The sequence below is a fragment of the Eumetopias jubatus genome, unplaced genomic scaffold (genome assembly GCF_037043125.1).
Source record: "Eumetopias jubatus isolate StellerSeaLion01/CBP00866 unplaced genomic scaffold, mEumJub1_p1.0 scaffold_8, whole genome shotgun sequence".
In the NCBI taxonomy this organism is placed as follows: Eukaryota; Metazoa; Chordata; class Mammalia; order Carnivora; family Otariidae; genus Eumetopias; species Eumetopias jubatus.
The window spans coordinates 133,330,327-133,350,068 of NW_028274814.1; the positions used below are offsets into that span (position 1 = coordinate 133,330,327).

The 19,742-nt window shown below is 54.3% G+C and overlaps 1 protein-coding gene across 3 annotated transcripts in view; it reads left to right on the plus strand.

Annotated features, from left to right (window-relative positions):
* Positions 1-7,867, plus strand: part of MGAT3 (beta-1,4-mannosyl-glycoprotein 4-beta-N-acetylglucosaminyltransferase) — a 30,081-nt gene extending 22,214 nt beyond the window's left edge. For all 3 annotated transcript variants that reach the window (XM_028115654.2, XM_028115656.2, XM_028115655.2), the window contains exon 2: positions 3,046-7,867. In XM_028115654.2, the coding sequence (XP_027971455.1) occupies positions 3,046-4,648 (1,603 nt within the window). In that variant the 3' untranslated portion in view covers positions 4,649-7,867. The remainder of the gene's footprint in view (positions 1-3,045) is intronic.
* The last annotated feature ends 11,875 nt before the right edge of the window (positions 7,868-19,742 follow it).

Consider the following 19,742-nt stretch of genomic DNA (forward strand, 5'->3'; position numbering starts at 1 on the left):
CCCTCACTCTGAAAGCTCCAGTGAAAGGGAGATCCCAAGCACCTGGTGAGTCTGTTCTCCGAAGGGCACATCTGGCCAGGTGTAACCAGATCCTGAAAGCCAGCCCGGCCGGGGAGCCGAGGGGCAGCTGGGTCAGGGTGACCCTGGTGAGGCTGTAGGGGCCCTTCTCGCTCAGCAGGGCCACTGCTGCTGGGGGGAATGAGCGGGAGTGGCAGGCTGGCCCCGCCCTCCACAGCTCATGGGCTAGTTCAGTCCAACAAGGGCCAGGATTGGGGTGTGCTCCATAGAGACAGGTTTCAAGTGGGAAAGAAGAGCCTGCCAGAAGGATCAGGGCTGCCTTACTAGGTCCTCAGGGCCCTCTGGTGGGTCAGTCTGGAGGCTTCTGCTGTGCTGACCTCCATCTGCAGTGTTGCCTGATGCCTGGTCTCTGCCACAGCAGGAACTCCTATCTACCCGTCTGTATCGGGCCTCACCCCTCTGCCCCACCACTCACCCTGCTGGCCTGGTCTGCCTGGTCTCACTTTGCCAGAGTAGGGCTGGGATCCATTAGAGAGAGAGGAGCCCAGAAGACCCACTTCCAAATGTTGCCAAGGAGCAGCCCCTCCCTCCTGCCTTCCCAAAAGCCAGTGGAGACCAGCAGCAAACCGCCCCTGCCCTGGGACAGCTGACATTTAGCAGAGGCCAGGTCCCCCGCCCCAACTGTCCTGCCTTACTGCCGGCAGTCAGCTGTGCCAGCCACCCTCGGGCAGGCTCCAGGAGGGCTGGGCATTCAAACTGGAGGAGGTGGGTCCCCTTGGAACTGAGAGTGCAAGTACCCTGGCCCAGGGACTTGGCAGCCACTCCACTGTTCCTCACCACCCTCCTCAGGACTCCTTACCAACGTGAAGCTGGGAAGGGGGTAGAACAGGAGGCAAGCCACCCAGGTTCCTGCCCCAGCTTTGTAACAACAAGCGGGTCCCTGAAGCCCCCTGGGTCCTGGTTTCCTCCTCTGTAAAATTAGAAGATTGGAGGAGGTGGTTCTTAAAATCTCTTCTAGATCAAACATTTCATGATTCTGTGCCTTATGACCACATAGCTTAGAGAAAAGTATGTCGGAACCTTCTAGCCTTGAAAGGACGGAAGTTTATTGAGCACCTGCTGCCCACCGGGAATGCTATAGCCATTTCACAGGTGTAGAAACTGAGGCTTAGAATGGTGAGGAGCCTTGCTTAAGATCAGAGAAGTTTGAGGCCAAGTGTGCATCTTTCCACTCTCCCCTGCTGTCCTCAGAGTTAGGAAGTGGAGGGGAGTGTATGGTAGCAAGGCACCCAAATGACCCAGAGAAGTAAGGAGAAGCCACAGAAAGGAGCATTTGAAGGGAAAGAATGTTCTACGTGGAAGGACAGTGCCTCACTCATGGGGATCTATGGAAGGGAAAATGCAAACACCAGATGCCAAAGGCCAGTTTCTGTCCTAGCCCCTCCCGAGACGCGATAGATCATCCAGCCAAGTCACTGGTCCTACTTGGGCACAATGAGTGTAGCCTCCCACCCTGCCTGCGCACCTCCCTGGGCTTTAGGACAAAACAAGCTGGAGGATTATAGTCAGAAGTGTGTTCTTGCTCCGCAGGTTCATTCATGAGATAAATAGCACATCTGAATGAAGTATAGACTTCAGTTAATAGTAATGTGGCCATTTCAATTTTTGAGTTATGACAAATGTATCACAGTGGTGTAAGACATTAACCACTGGGGAGATCAAGTGAGGAGTGTAAGGGAACCCTCTGTGCTATCTTTGCAACTTTTCCGATATGCTACAAATATTCTACAATAGAAAGTTTACTTAAATTGTAAAAAACAATATACAAGGCTCTCCATTCCACAGCCATAAGCTAATTGATAAATCAAACTGTGTAAGTGAATAGAAAGAATGGTTAAACTCATGAGTCACTCATGAATAGAGAGTGATTCATTCAAAATAACCATGGAATATTGTGTGGGATTTAAAAGGAAATGGTAGATTTATTACTACTGATACAAAAATCTCTATCATTGATTGAGGAAAACAACTTGATTGTACTTAATATCCAATGTGATAATATTTATGAAAAATAGGAAATCAAAAACAGAAATGCTGCATATAAAACCAGCAACACACCTCAAACAGATCAAACTGTTTATGCCTGGAGATTGGTCTAGTAAAGGGGTAATGAAGGGGAACTTTTACTTATTCTTTTAAATATGTTAGAATTAAATGTGTTTCCTTGAGACCTGTGAATTTTTTCAGTGAAAAGGAATTAAAAAGATATGTCAAGCGCGTCTGGGTGGCTCAGTCGGTTAGGCATCTGCCTTTGGCTCGGGTCTTGATCCTGGGGTCCTGGGGTAGAGCCCTGAATCGAGCTCCCTGCTCAGCTGGGAGTCTGCTTCTCCCTCTGCCCTCCCCCTGCTCATGCGCTCTCACTCTCTCTCAAATAAATAAATAAAATCTTAAAAAAAAAAAAAAAGATTTGTCAACATATCCACAAAAGAAAGAAAGAAAGAAAAGAAAAGAGAGGAAAGCACCCCGGGCAGGGCAGGGAGGGGACGGACCCACCTCGGCAGCCTGCAGCCCACTCTCCCCCTCCCTTGGGGCAGGTTCTGCACTGCAGAGTTGGGCTTTTCCCAGGCTGCATTGTTCCTAGAGCAAAGTCAAGCGGTGAAGCCGAAGCCGGTCTGGTCAGGCGAAGCAGGCCAGGTGGAGGATCAGGCTGCAGCGGGGGTGCGTGTGGTGGGTGTGGTGACCTGGTACTCTCTGAGGGGAAAGGAGGAGGTCCTGAGCCCGGAAGGGAATTTCCGTGATGCCTCGCCTTCCAGAGGTACCTGGTACAGCGAGCTGGACTCACAGGCTGGACTCGTGGGGGCCAGGAGGTGACTTCCTGTAGGGGTGCCAGGCACTGGCCAGGACGTTCACAGACACGGTGGCTGCAAAGGCCTCCCTGGGTTCCCTCCCTTAGGAGAGGGGCCTCAGGCTCTCCTCACCAAGGTCTGCAGACCCCTGATCCGTCTGCTCTGTCCCTCTTTACTGCAGGATGAAGATGAGACGCTACAAGCTCTTTCTCATGTTCTGTATGGCCGGCCTGTGCCTCATCTCCTTCCTGCACTTCTTTAAGACCCTGTCCTATGTCACTTTCCCTCGAGAACTGGCCTCCCTCAGCCCGAACCTCGTGTCCAGCTTCTTCTGGAACAATGCCCCCGTCACGCCCCAGGCCAGCCCGGAGCCGGGCAGCCCCGACCTGCTGCGAACGCCGCTCTATTCCCACTCGCCCCTGCTCCAGCCGCTGTCACCAAGCAAGGCCACCGAAGAACTCCACCGGATGGACTTCGTGCTGCCCGAGGACACCACCGAGTATTTCGTCCGCACCAAGGCGGGAGGGGTCTGCTTCAAACCAGGCACCAAGATGCTGGAGAAGCCCCTCTCGGGGCGGCCCGAGGAGAAGGCCGAGGGGGCCGACGGCTCCTCGGCCCGGGGCCCGGCCCGGCACCTGCTGAGCGCCCGTGAGCGCCCCGGGGCCCGCGGCCCACGGCGCAAGTGGGTGGAGTGCGTGTGCCTCCCGGGCTGGCACGGGCCCAGCTGCGGCGTGCCCACCGTGGTGCAGTACTCCAACCTGCCCACCAAGGAGCGCCTGGTGCCCCGCGAGGTGCCGCGGCGGGTCATCAACGCCATCAACATCAACCACGAGTTCGACCTGCTGGACGTGCGCTTCCACGAGCTGGGCGACGTGGTGGACGCCTTCGTGGTGTGCGAGTCCAACTTCACGGCCTACGGGGAGCCGCGGCCGCTCAAGTTCCGCGAGATGCTCACCAACGGCACCTTCGAGTACATCCGGCACAAGGTGCTCTACGTCTTCCTGGACCACTTCCCGCTGGGCGGGCGGCAGGACGGCTGGATCGCCGACGACTACCTGCGCACCTTCCTGACGCAGGACGGCGTGTCGCGCCTGCGCAACCTGCGGCCCGACGACGTCTTCATCATCGACGACGCCGACGAGATCCCGGCGCGCGACGGCGTGCTCTTCCTCAAGCTCTACGACGGCTGGACGGAGCCGTTCGCCTTCCACATGCGCAAGTCGCTGTACGGCTTCTTCTGGAAGCAGCCGGGCACCCTGGAGGTGGTGTCGGGCTGCACGGTGGACATGCTGCAGACGGTGTACGGGCTGGACGGCATCCGCCTGCGCCGCCGCCAGTACTACACCATGCCCAACTTCCGGCAGTACGAGAACCGCACGGGCCACATCCTGGTGCAGTGGTCGCTCGGCAGCCCGCTGCACTTCGCCGGCTGGCACTGCTCCTGGTGCTTCACGCCCGAGGGCATCTACTTCAAGCTCGTGTCCGCCCAGAACGGCGACTTCCCCCGCTGGGGCGACTACGAGGACAAGCGGGACCTCAATTACATCCGGAGCTTGATCCGCACCGGGGGCTGGTTTGACGGCACGCAGCAGGAGTACCCGCCGGCCGACCCCAGTGAACACATGTATGCCCCTAAGTACCTGCTCAACAACTACGCCCAGTTCCGCTACCTGCTGGACAACCCCTACCAGGAGCCCAAGAGCACAGCGGAAGGTGGGCGGCGGAACAGGGGTCCTGAGGGAAGGCCACCCGCCAGGGGCAAATTGGATGTGGTTGAAGGCTAAGGCTGCATGATCTTAGAGGGCCAATGGCAGGGTGGGGGGCGGCGGCTGCCCCTCCTGGTATTTTCCTGCCTCCCTCTGCCCTCTGGCTGGTTCTTGAGAAGACCAGGAGTGGAGCGGTGGAGGAGTCTTCCCTACTCAGGCCCTCGTGAATCAAGGGGCAGGCCTGTGAGCTCACAAAACATCCTTCCTCATCAGGAGAGGGGAGTCCAGCCCTTGCGACCACCAAGAGCCCTGTGGCGGGCCAGGGGCGGGGGGGTGCCAGCCGAGAGTGCTTGATGGTTACTGGGTAGCGAGGGAGGGCAGGCAGGGTGGGGAAGGGAACCTGCAGGAGCTCCCCAGGGCTACCAGGTGGGAGCTGTGGGCCCTGCCAGGAAGAAACCTACCATTTGGCCTCCTGGGGCTTTGGACCGGGCAGCGGAAAAGTGGATGTGTCAGGAGGTCCTGGGGCTCTGTAAATAGATACTTTGGGGTCCAGGAGGGAAAGGGGACACCAAGGTGGGAGGGCATGAAAAACAGCAGCCAGCTGGGAAGAACTGCAGTGTCCTCAGAAGAGCTGAGCCAGAGGGAGCTGAGAACTCTGCCCTAGGCCACCCCTGTGCTGGATAGCACCTGTGGGGTAGGCAGGGGTCTGTGGAAGTCCAAGGAGTCTTCCTTTTGGTTCCAAGCCTGGCCTTGACATTCCTTCTTTTGTTATATTGCTGTCTTGTGGGCTGCCCACTCAGTCCTTGCAAGGCCAAGAGTCCAGTTCTCAGGGTGGGATGGGAGCCAGAGGCTGGACCATCAGCCAGCCTCATAGGTCGGGCCTGGGAGGGGGCGTGGGGGAAGAGGCGGTTCCCCATTACCCCATCCCCAGCTCCCCACTGTCTCTGGTAGAGTCACCCTTGCGCCCCTCCCTGGGGCTGGCTAGAGCCAGGAAGGGCCCATGGGGCTGCCCTGGACCCAGGAGGGACTTGAAAGCCAGCTGTATGTCACCTCATTCCTCTTTGCCTCATGAGGTCAGGGGATATATTGGTGAGATTCTAAGCTGCTCTAATTAAGAAACCCCAAAATACAGTGGTTTAAGCAAGACAAGCTTGTTTCTAGCTTAACTGTCTAGAGAGAGATGGTCCAGATCCGGTATGGCAGCTCTGCTTTCCTTCATATGGACCTTCCAATTCTGGATAGAGTGGTTGCTTCAGCTCCCACCATCACATGTGCATCCCAGCCCAGGGGAAGCAGAGAACGGCAAGAGAAGTACATGCCCTTCCCTGTTAAGGGCATGAGCCCGAAATGGCATGGTCACTTCTGATCACATCTCACTGGCCACGTCTTAGTCACATGGCCACAATAGCTGCAAGGGAAGCTGGGAAAGGTAGTCTTCAGCCACATGCCCAGCCTCAGCCTGAGAGTTCTCTTAGTAAAGGAAGGAGGAGAGAATGGAGACAGGAGACAAGGAGCATCTCTGGCACAGAGGGAGGGAGATGGGGAGAGAGCGTAGGAATGACCAACGCAGTCCTAGGATCCTACTCTCACGTTCAGAACTCCTGGAAGCACCTGTTCCTGCCCCCACTCACTGCCAGCCCAGGGTTGGGGGGCACTCAGAGCCTGTAGTTGTAGGAGGGGTGATAACACCCCCCTCCCAAGGCCCCATAGATGTTCACCCAGTGATGCCAGGATGCAGAGCCTGCCTGTGGAACGGTACATGTTTGTGCGCGCGCGCGCGTGTGTGTGTGTGTGTGTGTGTGTGTGTGTATTTATGGGCATGTGTGCATGCTTGGTGTGTACTTGTACGTGTCTCTATTGGGGTGTCCCTGTAAATATATGCTTCTGTATGGATGTGGGGGCAGGGCCCAGGCCTCCCCTTCCCCAGGACCTGGAGCTTGTGGCCACACCTCCTTGCGGCTCCCACAAAGTAACTAAGGCAGAAAGCCCTTGGGGAGCCTAGAAAGCAAGGCTAAAGGGGGTGCAGGGCCTGTCTGTCTGTCCGTCTTTCGGTCCAAGGAATGAGAATCCTCCTAACGTGAGGGCTGAACAGCTGAGAGCTCACTACCTCCCCAGCCCATCTTGGTCCCAACTAGACCCTTCCATCCGGTCCCACCCAGCCTCGAGCCTGGACGTTCTCTGGATGTCTTATTGGGGTTTCCTGATGGGCCAGGAGAGAAGGGCGTCTCCTTTGCCACAGCTCTGTCCAAGGAAATGTCTGGCGTGGGCATGGTCTGGGGACCTGGCCGCAGAGCAGCCTCTGGTGGGCAGGCATGAAGCAGGCGCAGGGTGCTCTCTGGCCTCCATGGTCCCTCCCCAAGGGAGTCCATGGCGTGCCCTGAGGGAACCCCTCCCTTGGAGTTATAGCAGCTGCTCTCCCAGTCCCTCTTGGAGCTGAGAAGTGGCAAAAGAGGTCAGAATGTCCCTGTGGCTCTGGGCCAACTCAGGCCAGGGCCTGCCTTCCCAGCCACCTCTGCTCACCTCCTGGACCGGCGGTCTCTGGGGGCTCCTGAATCATGCCTGAGCCCTAGCTCAGGGCAGGCTTCCTCATCCCATGCCCCTGGCACACTCAGCTGCTGTGGGGACCCCCCCTCCCCAGGCTGGTGGGGGTCCCTGGCCTCCAGTTCACCAGCTGCAGGGCAGGGGAAGGAAAAGGGGGGGAGCTCAGACCTGCCAGGCCTCACCTTCCCTCTCAGACCCAGAGCATGTTAGTGGTCACTGCCAAGGGGAGACCTGGCCATTGGGTGGAGAGGGCGGCCATCAGAGGGGTGGGGGGGCCAAGGTGTGGGGTTGAAGAGTTTCACTTATACTCACATCATACACTGGGAATTTCGGGGGGCAGGGGAGCCCTGGGCCACTCCCCCAGTATGAAAGGAAACCAAACTGTGAATGGGAGTGCAGACACACCGCTCCCCTAGGTGTCTTTCCCTGGGAACCACTGGCCCTATGACCTCTAGACTCAGGAGGCTCAGCCCACCCACAGGTCATGTCAGTTCGTGGGGGCAGGTTCGCAGCAGTGGACATGGGAGAGCTTTGGGGGCAAAGGTGGCAGGCGGGGAGGGGAGACAGGACTTCTCCAAGAGGAAGGCAGGGCCCTGGGAAATGCATAATTTAAGGACGCCAATGATAATAGTATTATTTTTTTTGTAAGGGAAAATCAATATGTACATTCTGAAATCATTTTCTCTGTAAATGGTTGGATTTCATTTCACCCTTAAAGGGATGCTTAAAGGAAAAGATAATATTAATAATAAAAACAGCTACAAAGTCTGAAAGGTACATGTGTGGGGCCAGTTTGGGGGTGCTCTGGGTCAGGGAGGGGTGCAAGGGAGTGGTTCTGGTCTTCTTAAAGACCTCCTCACTGCCAGGGCTGGGCCAGTGGGGTGCGAGCCTCCCCATGAACTGGATGGCTGCTGGGGAGAAGGGGGACATGCAGAGCCCCTTCATGGAGGGATGCAGTGACACATACGCGCGCACGCGCGCACACACACACACACACACACGCCACCAAGGGAGCTTCCTCCCCCACCCCACCCACACCTGGTAGAAATGCCGGACAGGGGAAAGTGCTGGAAGGAGGGCCACAGAAAGAAGAAGTGGGCCCAGGACTGGCGACATTCACCCTCCCGGGTGGGCCGGTACCCCTCCTGTCTCTGCCCAGAGGGGAGACGTCCCCCCAAGTCCTGCTCTCGGGGCATCCAAACAAACGCTCCCGCCTCAGTGCTCTTCTATACCTGTCACAGGTTCCCTTTTTTTTTCTTTTAAGATTTTATGTTTTTAAGTAATCTCTATACCCAACATGGGGCTCGAACCTACAACCCCAAGATCAAGAGTCCATGATCCACCTTCCTGAACCAGCCAGGCTCCCCCATCACAGGTTCAAAGGTCACACAGCTACTGGCTGGCAGAAGAGGACCGCACCGGGATCTCCAGCACTGGTCCTGTCGCTGGCCCTTTGGGGGCAGGTGAGGATGGCCGTGGCTCTCCTGTGGACTTGTGCTCTGATGGCGCCTGGGGCCGTGGAAGGTGGGGGGGGGCCTTCCTGGAGGCTTTCTCTGGGCCCATGGATAATGGTATTGTTCTGGGGAAGGAACCCTCTGGGTACTTTCTACGGAAAGTCTCAGAGATGGTGGGAGTGGGCACACTTTGAACTCTGCCTCCATCCCCTGTCGGGTGGCTAGGCAGCCACCCTGTTAGATGGGGAGACTGAGGCTGGACCCAGGGAGGAGAGCCAGTGTTGGTGGCTATAGCAGGGGCTAATGTCCCCTGGGCAGCCATGACTCTGGCCACACTCCCAAAGCCCAGGAAGGCGCATGCTGCAGGTCCTTGGGGTAGGTGGGGTGGGGAGTGGGATTCCACAGGATTGTGGGGGAGTGGAGGAGATGCAGACATCGCACCGAGCCAAAAGAAGGTGATGGTGACGCGTCACCATTTGAGATCAAGTGTATAACCCTTAAATCCCGTCCCAGAGCGAATCATCCTCATCATAGACATAGACACCACCCGAGCTCCTAACCAAGCCAGGCATGGCGCCTGGTCAGGGGACACGGAGCGAGGCCAGTCCCTGCTTTCAGCGGGGATCACAGTCAGTGGGGAACAGCGGCAGGTCAGCGCACCTCAGCGCGGTCAGGTGAGGGCTGGCGTGAAGTCATCGAGCCTAGGAAGCTGGCACAAGAATCTCCCTCACCTGGCCAGCAGGAAGGTGTGGGGGTACTGGCAGGCTCCGTGGCCTTGGAGGGGATGCATATTCCCTCCAGATTCAATCTCCTGTATACAAAATTGGTCCATAGAAAGCTTTCAGAACGTAACATCCAGAGGATAACATAAAATACAGGGACACGCTCTGCAGCCTGGAAAGCCCCATCGGGTGGGGGAGACAAGGGCAGCAATCAGCAAGGCACTCGTGTGGTTGCTTTCCAGGTCGGGGCTTGAGCTGTGGGCAGTTAAAACCCCCACATCCTCAAGGCCCGTCCTCCTGGATCCCACTGGAAGTCCCCACCCAGGTACCCCAAATCATGGAATGTCCACAAATCTCTGGTTACAGTTCAAAGCAGTGAAAAGCCTTGCCCGGGCTCAGCCCCCTGGGCAGCATCCTTGGCCCCTCATGTGCCGTTCTAGTGAATCCCCAGACACTCAGTTATAGCAGGAAACTCACTCCTTTAAATTACAATAGTTGTTTAAGTTTTATGTTTTAGTTTACTCTATCAAATATTTATTGCTTCAACACAAGCCACCCTGAAATTTAATAGCTAAAACAGCACATTATTTGCCGACAGTTCCGTATTTCAATCCGGGCTCAACTGAATGGTTGGGTTCCTCTGCCCAGTTGCACGTGGGTAGTCACTGAAAGGATGTGTCCACCTGCTCAGGCCTGACCTGGATTACTGGTGACAAAGGAAGGGATAAGTCACGAAAGAACAGGGCTGTCAACCAATGACTGCACACCAGACAAGGGGGACATTAACACACACAGGCCCCCCCTGGCCTCACAGACCCACTGAGGTGAGACTCTGAGAAGGACCTCACGTCACCTCTGAGGTCTCCTGCCCAAAAAAAAAAAAAAAGTGACTTAAACCTAATCTCAAGGAAGTATCACACAAACTCAAGTTGAGATACAATCTGCCCCCAAACCTGACCTCCCCTGTGCTCCTGATTTCCCGTAACCCTGTCCTTTGGCAGAAAAAGCCCAACCCCACACTGGTACCACAAACCACCTTTCAAACACCTATCCTAGACTGCTGAAAGCTTCTAGAGACAAACCATCAACAGCAGCACCAGTCATTGCCGCTGTGGCCTCGGCATGTGGGTGGGTGGTTCCCATCATCCCCGCCGACCACCATGGTGTGTGAGCCTAGCCAAGACCAGGAGAGCTTCCTGGCCGAGTTCAGCCTAAACATTAATCCAGTCTTGTGAGCTCAATTGCTTTGGCCACTGGGGTGGTTTGTTACACAGCGTAATTGTGGCCATAAGATGACTGACACAGTTTGCTTTCGGTTAATGACAGAAAAGCCAACCCAAATGAGTAAAGCAGAGAAGAAATTTATCGGCTTGCTAACAGGTTACTTTAGTCACAGCAAAGGCTTCAGGTACAGCTTGAGGTGGAGCTTACTGTCACGTTGTCATCCGGCTCTCTCTGTGGCTCGGCTCAGCTCCACTTCCTATCTCGTGTTGTCCTTGTTCCCAGACAGCCTTAATCCTCATGCCTGCAAGATGGCTGCAGCAGCTCCAGGCCTCACAGCATCTCATCTTGTGAACTTAGCACAGAAGAAATAGAGCTCCTCTCCCTAAAAGTCCTGGGCCTGTGTCTCAGTGACTTAGAGAAATAAAGTCATGTGATCATCCCTGGGCCAATTGGTGAGACTAGAGGGGGGCATGGGTAGAATATGCTGATCAGCTTAGATCTTCCAGAGGAAGGAGGATGCCCCAAAGGAATGTGGGTTGCAGAGGTCACCACCGGCACAACCTCAGCTGCCTCCATCAGGTCTTTCACCAGCCCTTGGCCAAGTCCTTCTCCAGCATGCTCATCTGCAAAATGAAGATCTTCATGGGACAGGCCTCCGGAGTGGTTGTGAGTGTGCTCAGAACTTGGAACAGAGCCCAGAGCATCGGGAGAGCCTCCAAAGTGTGAGCCATCACCATCATGACCACGGCCTCACCCTCCATTCCCTCACGTCTGACGCAGGGTCACGCATCCTGTCTCCACACTCCCTCCCTCAGCCTCTGTGACTTCCTCTTCCTCCTTCCTGATGTTCCTTCCTGGGATCCTTTTATTCCATGCACCCCTTCAATAAGGGGGCTCCCCAGGACTTAATCCTGGACCCACTGCTCTGCCTACTCTTCTTGATTCTCACCCAGGTGGTGCTGGATCAGTCTCTCCAGGGAGTCCTCCCTCCGGGGCACCCAGCCCGTGGATCCAACAGCTTGTTGGATTGGTCCTCAAGGTGTCAAGGTCGCCTCAAACACCATGCGACCAAATGAATTCAGCTTCCTCCCCACCCCCGCCCAGGGCTGTTCTTTCTGTTCTGTATTCTCCATCCCATTGATGACCCCTCATCTACCCATGCAACAGCTGGAAATCTGGGAGTCTTCCTTGAACTCTTCCTAACAGTAGCTACCATTTATTTAGTGCCTACTGTGTGCCGGAGACTGTGTTAGATCACTACCCGGGGTCCAAATCCCAGGTCCCCACTTGCTAATCAGCCGACCCTGGATGTGTTCCTCAGACTTAAGCCCTCATTTCAGCATTTGTAAAGTGGAGATGATGACTCCCACCTCAAAGCATCAAGGGGCTTAAAGGATGCATGAAAAGCAGCTAGCACAGAGCTGGGCATGCAGTAGGCATTCAGTAAATGCTGGCTGTAGTGGACATTTGCAGTCACTCTTCTCAGGATCTCTTCCTACCAGAACTTCTTAATCGTGCGTTTGGGTGAGATTGACGCACACGCACAAATGTGCCCATTCACACATGCACACAGCCAGCTCTTGGGGGAGCCCTGAATGGCTACACCAGTTGGTACACCCACTGCCTGGTCAGGGTGATTACTTTAGGGATGGACAATCCAGGTTAGTGATACAGAAGAAAAAATTGCTGGAAGCTCCTGGAAAAGAAGTTCTTCAAGAAGGGTGGGAAAAGAGCCCCCACCACAAGGAATAAGAGGGAGGAGTATATAGCTTATAGCATTGGCTGCTGGGTAGAGCCTCACCCAAAACCCACAGTTAGGACTTCTCAGTTATGTGAGCCCGTAAATTCCCTTTGTGAGAGACACTCTGAGCTGGGTTTTCTGCTACTTATAACCAAAAGCCTTCTGACTCCTCTAAAGAAAACCTTCCTGAGTTCATGCACACTATTCTCTTGGCCCAGAACCTTCTGCTGCCATTTTGTACCTAACTCTTACTCACTCTTTCAGGCTCCACTCGTGTGTCAGGTTCTCCAGGAGGCCTTGCTGGTAAGGCCCCCACCTCTGCCTCCCCATGCCCAGGGTAGGTGCTGATCCTCTGGGCTCCCATTACGTCTCGAACGTCTCCAGCACTGCCCTTTCCACATGGTCTTAGGATGGTCTGTTTTTGTGTTTTTCTCCCACACTTGGGAGCAAACAGTTCCTGGCACAACTCAACAGCTATTTATGGAATGGATGCTGCTAGTAAGTAGAGGCACTGAGATGTGAACCCAGGACCGTCTCCTATGCTGTCCAATAACCCCCACTTCCCAGATACCCTGCTCCCTGAATGTCCCACTCTGCCTGGCTTCTATCACATACAACCTACCTGCCCACCTGAGGACAGTAGGTATTCTATGACCCAAACTTCTTCTTCTATAGGGCCTCGCCCACAGGATTAGCTGCCCTCCCACCCCCGGCTCAGTTACTGGCCCAGCCTGGCCAAGACTTGCCACTTCTGTCGAGTATCACACTGCATCCGTGCCCATGGTATAATGAGAACCTTTGGTGTGTCCTGCTGGGCAGCCTTTCTGAAGACCCAGCATGCCTCACACCAGGCCTTTTTGGATGCTCTGCCTTCTAGAAGTTCACATGAGACAAGGCCAGGCCCTCGTCCACGTGACTGTCCATCACATAGTCAAAAATAACTGTCTCCATTCCCTGTTCTGCTCTGCCAGTTGGTCCACTGCTACCCAGTAATGGGACTTTTAGACTGTTTACCATTTGGTTCTACAAATAGTGGCCAGGGTCTGGGGTGCAGGTTGGTGGTGGGAAGAACACACAACATTCTTGAGATTTGTAGGAGGCAGAGAACTTCCTGACTCAGCCAGTCCAGCCCATTGTAACGTCCTGGGGCAGAGGCTCCGAAGGGGGGCACTCAGTTCTTCTATAAAGCTCTTGAAGGGTCCCCTTGATCACCAGCATTTAAAGCAATCCGATGAGGATGCTTAGAAGCAATTTTGTTTTTGCAAATTAAATTCATCTCTTAGGAAGCCCCCAGGCTAATGCAGTTAGGCATGTGACCCCACTCTATGAATTAGTCTTTTTGGTTTGACACCTCAGTCCTTCCCCCCTCCCCCCGTATCCATGCCACTTCTTGTCACTACTCACTTTTCAGCTCAACCCCGCACTCACTCACTCACTGCACACCGTGACAGGCCCCAGGGAAGATACAGAAATGAAGACACATTTTCTGCCCTCTAGGAGCTCAAAATCGATTGTGAGTAACCAACTGCAGGTTTCTCGACCTCACCACTAGTGACAACGTAGCCAGATAATTCTGTGTGGGCGGGGGGGGGGGGCTGTCCTGTACATTGCAGGGTGTTAGCAGGATCCCTGACCCCTACTCACTAGATGAATCCACTCCCCCAAGTGTGACAACCAAACATGTCCCCAGATATTGTTAAATGTCCCCCCCGGGGGGATAAAATCACTCTTGTGCTTAAGGACCACTACAATAGGCATATACAACCACTGAGCACCTACTGTATACATGCCAGGCAGTTTGCATACATTACTTCATGTAATATAAATGGTTTTTGGGGGGGATTCTTCCCCCTTACCAGCCTGCAAGATTGTGGGGGTGGGGAGGCTAGGATTTGGGGAGATTAAGGGTATAAGTAAATTGCTCAAAGGCACACAGCTCCCGGTGGGAGTTCGGACCAGGGTCTCCGCCACCCCTTCTCACGGTGCTGTGCTGCCTCCTAGTGGGATAGCCAGGAACGGCCACAACCAGCGGTGCAGGCCGGCCTTCTCTTCCTCCCCCTCTTCCAACTGGATGTCAGGTGGGATTTGAGGCAGCATGTACAAGTAGATGCCACAAAAATGGAAAGATGTATATAGCTAATTAGACTCACAGAAAATTACAAAGAAAAAAGAAAACCAAGACTAGGAAAAATGCACGATGATGAAGGCAATGCTAGGGGAACGTGCAAGTGTTGAAGGCGTGCAGGGCAAAGGGGTACGTGTTCTTCTTCTCCCCTTTCGCAGCCGAGGAGCTGAAGGTTCCAGAGCTCACACAGGAGGTGGCAGACCTTGGAGGATGAACAGCTCTGGAACATCTGCTGCCTACACAGCCCGGCCGGGCATGTCTTCCTCACCTGTGTGTCCCCAGCACTCTGCCCAGGCCCAGCAGCTCTCACCAAATCCCGCTGATCTGTCCCAACGTGGTGTGCATGTAACAACTCACCCTTCCTCAGAGCTGCTGTCTCCCAGACCCCACTCGCACTAATAGTAGATGTTGATATCCACCCCCTGGCACATCCCCAGTGGGGCCCCGAAGACCCCTGCACTCTGCCACCTTCCTTAGTCAGGGTTCATCTGTCCCCCTTCCGAGTCACCAAGCATGGAGGCCCACCACTCTGCATCAACGCGAGACTTTGCCAGCCGGTGTCATCAACACCCTTAGAAGTTACCAAGCACAGCCCAGGATGGTGCCGGGTTTTGCCTCCGTGATCTGGTAAGAGGGGCCTCAGGTCTGCTTGTGGCTGCCTGCCCTTCCAGCTGGGTAGATGTTTCCTCCCCTGCCCATCTGATATGAGAAGGTGGTGAGAATGGCTTTCCCATTAGGGAGCCATGTCTAGAGAGGGTTCCTCCCATTCTCTAGTCTGTGCCGGGCTGTGGGATTGCAGAGACCCCTGGGGGAAGAGAGGCTCTTCTGCCGATCAGTGAGCACGAGGACATCGGGGGCTCAAGTTCTAAGACTCAAAGGACCAAGAGCATGCACAAACATTACAACTCAACCTCTAAACCGCACTCAGGGTCATCCCAAGCTCTGTGCATCCTCTGGAATGTATCTTGTCTTAATTACTGTGTTGCCATACACCCCAGACTCTGACCTGGAAATGCAGACATGCCTTGCTCTCCCTCTTCTCCCTTTCCCTGGCAATCCATCCTCAAGGCAGCGTCACTGCCAGCCCATGCAGGCTTCTGTGCAAATTGAGAAAGGCATCCCTTCACCCAAGACATTTTATTTCCACCTATCGGAAAATTGCCGTAATGCACTGATTTCATTAGAACAAGACAATTCACTGTCTTCTGCCAAAGAAATGTCACAGGAAACATACAACTCCACAAGGTCTATGATGTGAAAGGTGCCCCTTGGATGTGGTGCCCTTGTGCAGTGTGTAACATGAACCACCACACCCAGCAGTCCTGCCTGTACCTTATGGATCTGATCCAGTCACCACCTGCTCCCAACTTTAAAATAGTCTATGGTTCCCCATCACCTACAGTAGCAAGTCAAAGTTCTTGATGTAGCTCCAGGGAGTCTCGCTATCTTTTCATCTTCCTTGTCCCACCTCCTTGGCCTGGGGTAAAAAACTTACTGAAATTCACCTACAGGCTCAACAGCACTATTCATGACATGGCTTGTTTTGAAGAGGTGAGCTGAGCCAATCAGAGGAAGCAGGTTGGAAAGGGGGCAAATGACACAAGTGCAGAGAGAAGCAGCCATGAGATCAGTACCTGGCTCTGGTCATCCTTAGGACAAACCCAACCTGAGTTGGTTTCAGTGGAGCTCTGACCCCCCAACAACTCAAAGAAGCCCTATCAGAGCTGTGACTTGGAGGAGGTCACACTGACCCAGGAGTCAGCAAATTTGAAGTATCATGAAAATGGGGTCCTTAAATACACACAGGAATTTAGTATATGATATAAATGACACTGGGGGAAGGAAAGATTATTTCATAAATATCTGACAGCCATTGAGAAGAAAGATTACAATCCCTACCTCACTCCTTACACCAGAGTGAATTCCAGATGAATATACCAAAGATACAAATTTCTTAAAAAGTATAATTTGGCCAGTCTCTTCTCTCTCTGGGTGTCTGTACAGGTGTGTGTGTGTGTGTGTGTGTGCATGCACACATGTGTGCATGTACCCTGGGGCCAGCAGGGAGGGGCTGAACTGGATAAACTCTCAAGTGTCTAACAGCTGTGACCCTCACGAGGCCTCAGGTCTTAGCAGACTCAGCAGACCACAGGAGCCCAAAGGGTAACGTAATGTAAATGAGGGAGCACCAGTGGATGAGACAATAGGGCATGGTGGGGATTGGGGTGAACTGAGGAGCTCAAACTCTGTCCAAAGTTGGTGGCTGCTCCTTAGCATAAGTGGGGAACCCAGTGCTGCCAGATCATTGAATATTTGAGCAAACCTGGAAAGCTGTCTTTTATAATTTTCTGGGTCTTGCAAAGCTCTTTGTGGAGTGAAGAGAACAGTTCTTGGTCTACTCCAGCATGGAGGCCTCCAGTTTACCCCTAGAGGAGGTGGAGGCTATAATCAGCCTGAGTGGTGCTGCCTCATCTGTAAAGTAGGTACACTGCTATCCAGCCCTCGCAGGACTGTAGTAGGGATCAGTGGGTATAAATAAAGGACAGAAAGGGACATTGATGGACATTCACTGAGCGACTGCTCTGGGCAGGGCACTGTACTCACAGAGGGAGCACACGTGGGCAGAGGTGGAGCCCCTGTGCATCTGCCAGTCCTGGCCCCCCCTCCTGCACCTGCCCGAGGGAGGGTATTCAGTGAATGAGCTCACATTCCCCGTGCCCTGTTCGGCACCACCTGGCACAATGTAGGCAGCAAAGCTTTCACAGGCTAATGGGGGAACCTCACTCCTGTCCAGGGATATCAGGTTTTAGTCTGGTGAATACAGGATCGATGACCTCGGATGACAGCAAACTCCATTAGGAGGGAGGCGCTCACTCTGAGAGTGATTTCCAGGTCCCTGGCCAGCTCACGTCCCGGAGCTTTGCGATCCAGTTACAGCCAACTCCTCCATTACTCCATCAGCCCAGGTAAGAGGGTCTCAATTTTATAAGGCATCCTGCTACGCAGAGTAAAGGGCACGAGACTCGTAAGACCCTGGTCACAGGGACTCACCTTCTCTGCCTTATGTCAGGAAGCCTGGGGCTTTCCCTCCCCCTGCCCCCTGGGTGAGCAGCATCTGTGGACTTCGCTCCAGTGAGGGCTCACTGTCTCTGGGGCTTTTAACTCCTCTGCCTGGACTGGCTCCTCTCCTCCCCTCCTCAGGCTGGAACACACGCCAGCCCACTGCCACCCCACCCTGCCCACTTTTCCTCCCTCCAACTGGCCTCTCCTCTCACCCTTTCCCCTCCCAGCAAAGTTACTGTCTCCCTTTCCACCTTCCCGTGTATTCTTTTGCCCCTGGGCTCTCACCGAAGTGAGAGAGTCTGGGACCAGCCCCTAACTGGGCAAGGCTGGTCTCAGACTGGCTGGAGCACCAGCCTCTGTGGCCACACCCTCCTCTCCCCAAGCCTCCAGGAGACCCCTGTCTTCTGCAGTGTCTTCTGCTTCCTCGGCCTTAGACATCAGTGTCCCCAGATCTCCCCTTCTGTGCCCTCTTCCTCCACTCTTGCCCCCAGTGACTTCATCTATCCCAGGGGACCCTTCAATCCCCAGAGTGGAGTTCAGATCCTAGTCCCGCTGCTTATGGCTCTTCGAGGTCCTGCCTCCTTGGATGGATGTAACTGGGGCAGTGACAGTCTTATCCCCACATGGCTGTGATGAGGGTCGGGCGATTGTATGTGCAAGTGTCAGCACACAAAGAGCCATGCTCACTCCCACTGTCTGTTGATGGCTCTCAAGGGGCACCGCAGTGGCCTGGGGACCAATCTGCATGTCTTAGCCCATCAGTCTAGTCCCTGTAAAGGGACCAGGCAGCTCTTTCCCAGACGGAAGTCTGAGCCTAGCTCAAACGTCCCTCTTGCTGTTGGCTCAGGGTCAAAATCCTGGCTGTGGCCTGCTAGGCCCTGCCTTCCTCCCCAGTCTCATCTCGGGCCTCTCCTTCCTGAGTTCTCCGGCTCTCGTTCTTTGAACTCTACAATGGGCAGAGACCCCATCCTTTGCCAGGACCACTCCTGCCCCTGTACCATCACCTGAACTCCCTAAGGCCTCAGCCATAGTTTTATTTCTCATTACAGATATACCCTTAATACACTGATATGCACCGCTTCACTCTCCCTCCATCTTAGTTAGCATGAGTGGATTTCAAGATCAGATTGCTTAGGTACTTTAATCCCCATTTAAACCAAGACTCAGAGCTGTTCAGAACCTTGCTGAAGGTCCCCCAGCTGTCAGGTAGCAGAGCTGGGATTCCAACCCATGACTGACTGCAGACTAAGGGAGCCAGCATAACAGCTCAGAGCACACCTTGCAGACTATCACCTCGTCCCCGGGAAACCTTGGCATGCTCGCCGTCCAGCTTTGGGTCTCATCCCTTTGCCTCCCTATCCAGCTGGTGCCCACGCAACCCTGCTTCTGCACTGGCAAAGGCTCCTCTCCAAGCAACTGTCTGTGCACCTGTCTGCCCCCCTCTTGACCCTGGCCCTCTTGAGGACAGGAACTGCGTGTTTTACTCTACATTCCCCACTCTAGTCTTGGCTCATGCTAGGTGCTCACTACATGCTGAATGACAGACTGCTTGGGAGCAACAGTGTTGATCCTCATGGCTCATATTTTTGTTCATTTCGTTCCAGTATCCTGCCTTCATCCTCTGGAGCCCAGACCCCTGACCACTGAGGCTTTCCAGGGCCCGAAGGCCATAGCTTGAGACTTCCCTGAGTTCCTGCCCTGGAACTGGTGTCCTGCGTTTTCAAAGTCTGTTTTGTGAGCCAGTATTCCCATGTCCCTATCCACACACGAGACAGAGAGAGAGAGAGAGAGAGAGAGAGAGACCTCATAATAACACAAATCTCTGCGTACTGTGCGTTTACCAGGTGTCAGGCCCCCGATGACCCCTTGCACGCCCTCTCATATTTAATCCTCAACAGCCCAAGGAGGCAGTTGCTTTAACTCCATCTCCAGCTCACAGATGAGGAAACCAAGGCACGTGAAGCTTAAATCACTTGCCTCATGCCCACCACCATCCCACCGCCTCTTTCAATTCGACTGGATTTGACTGGCCTGACTCGGGGAAATGGTCCCTCTCTTCCAGGCCCTGTCCTTCTGGAAAATATTCATTGATTCATTCATTCATTCGTTTGTTTGTTTGTTCACTCATTCCATAATTAAATATTTCCTACTGGTGTGAGTCATCGCTCTGGTGAACAAGGGCTTCCCACTCACCCTCTATCCATGACCCCAGAAGATGCCATTGCCAACATCCAAATTATGTCAAAGCTGCAGTATCCGAGAGATCCCAGAGGGCCCTTTGTCCCAACAACCCGGCGGGGCC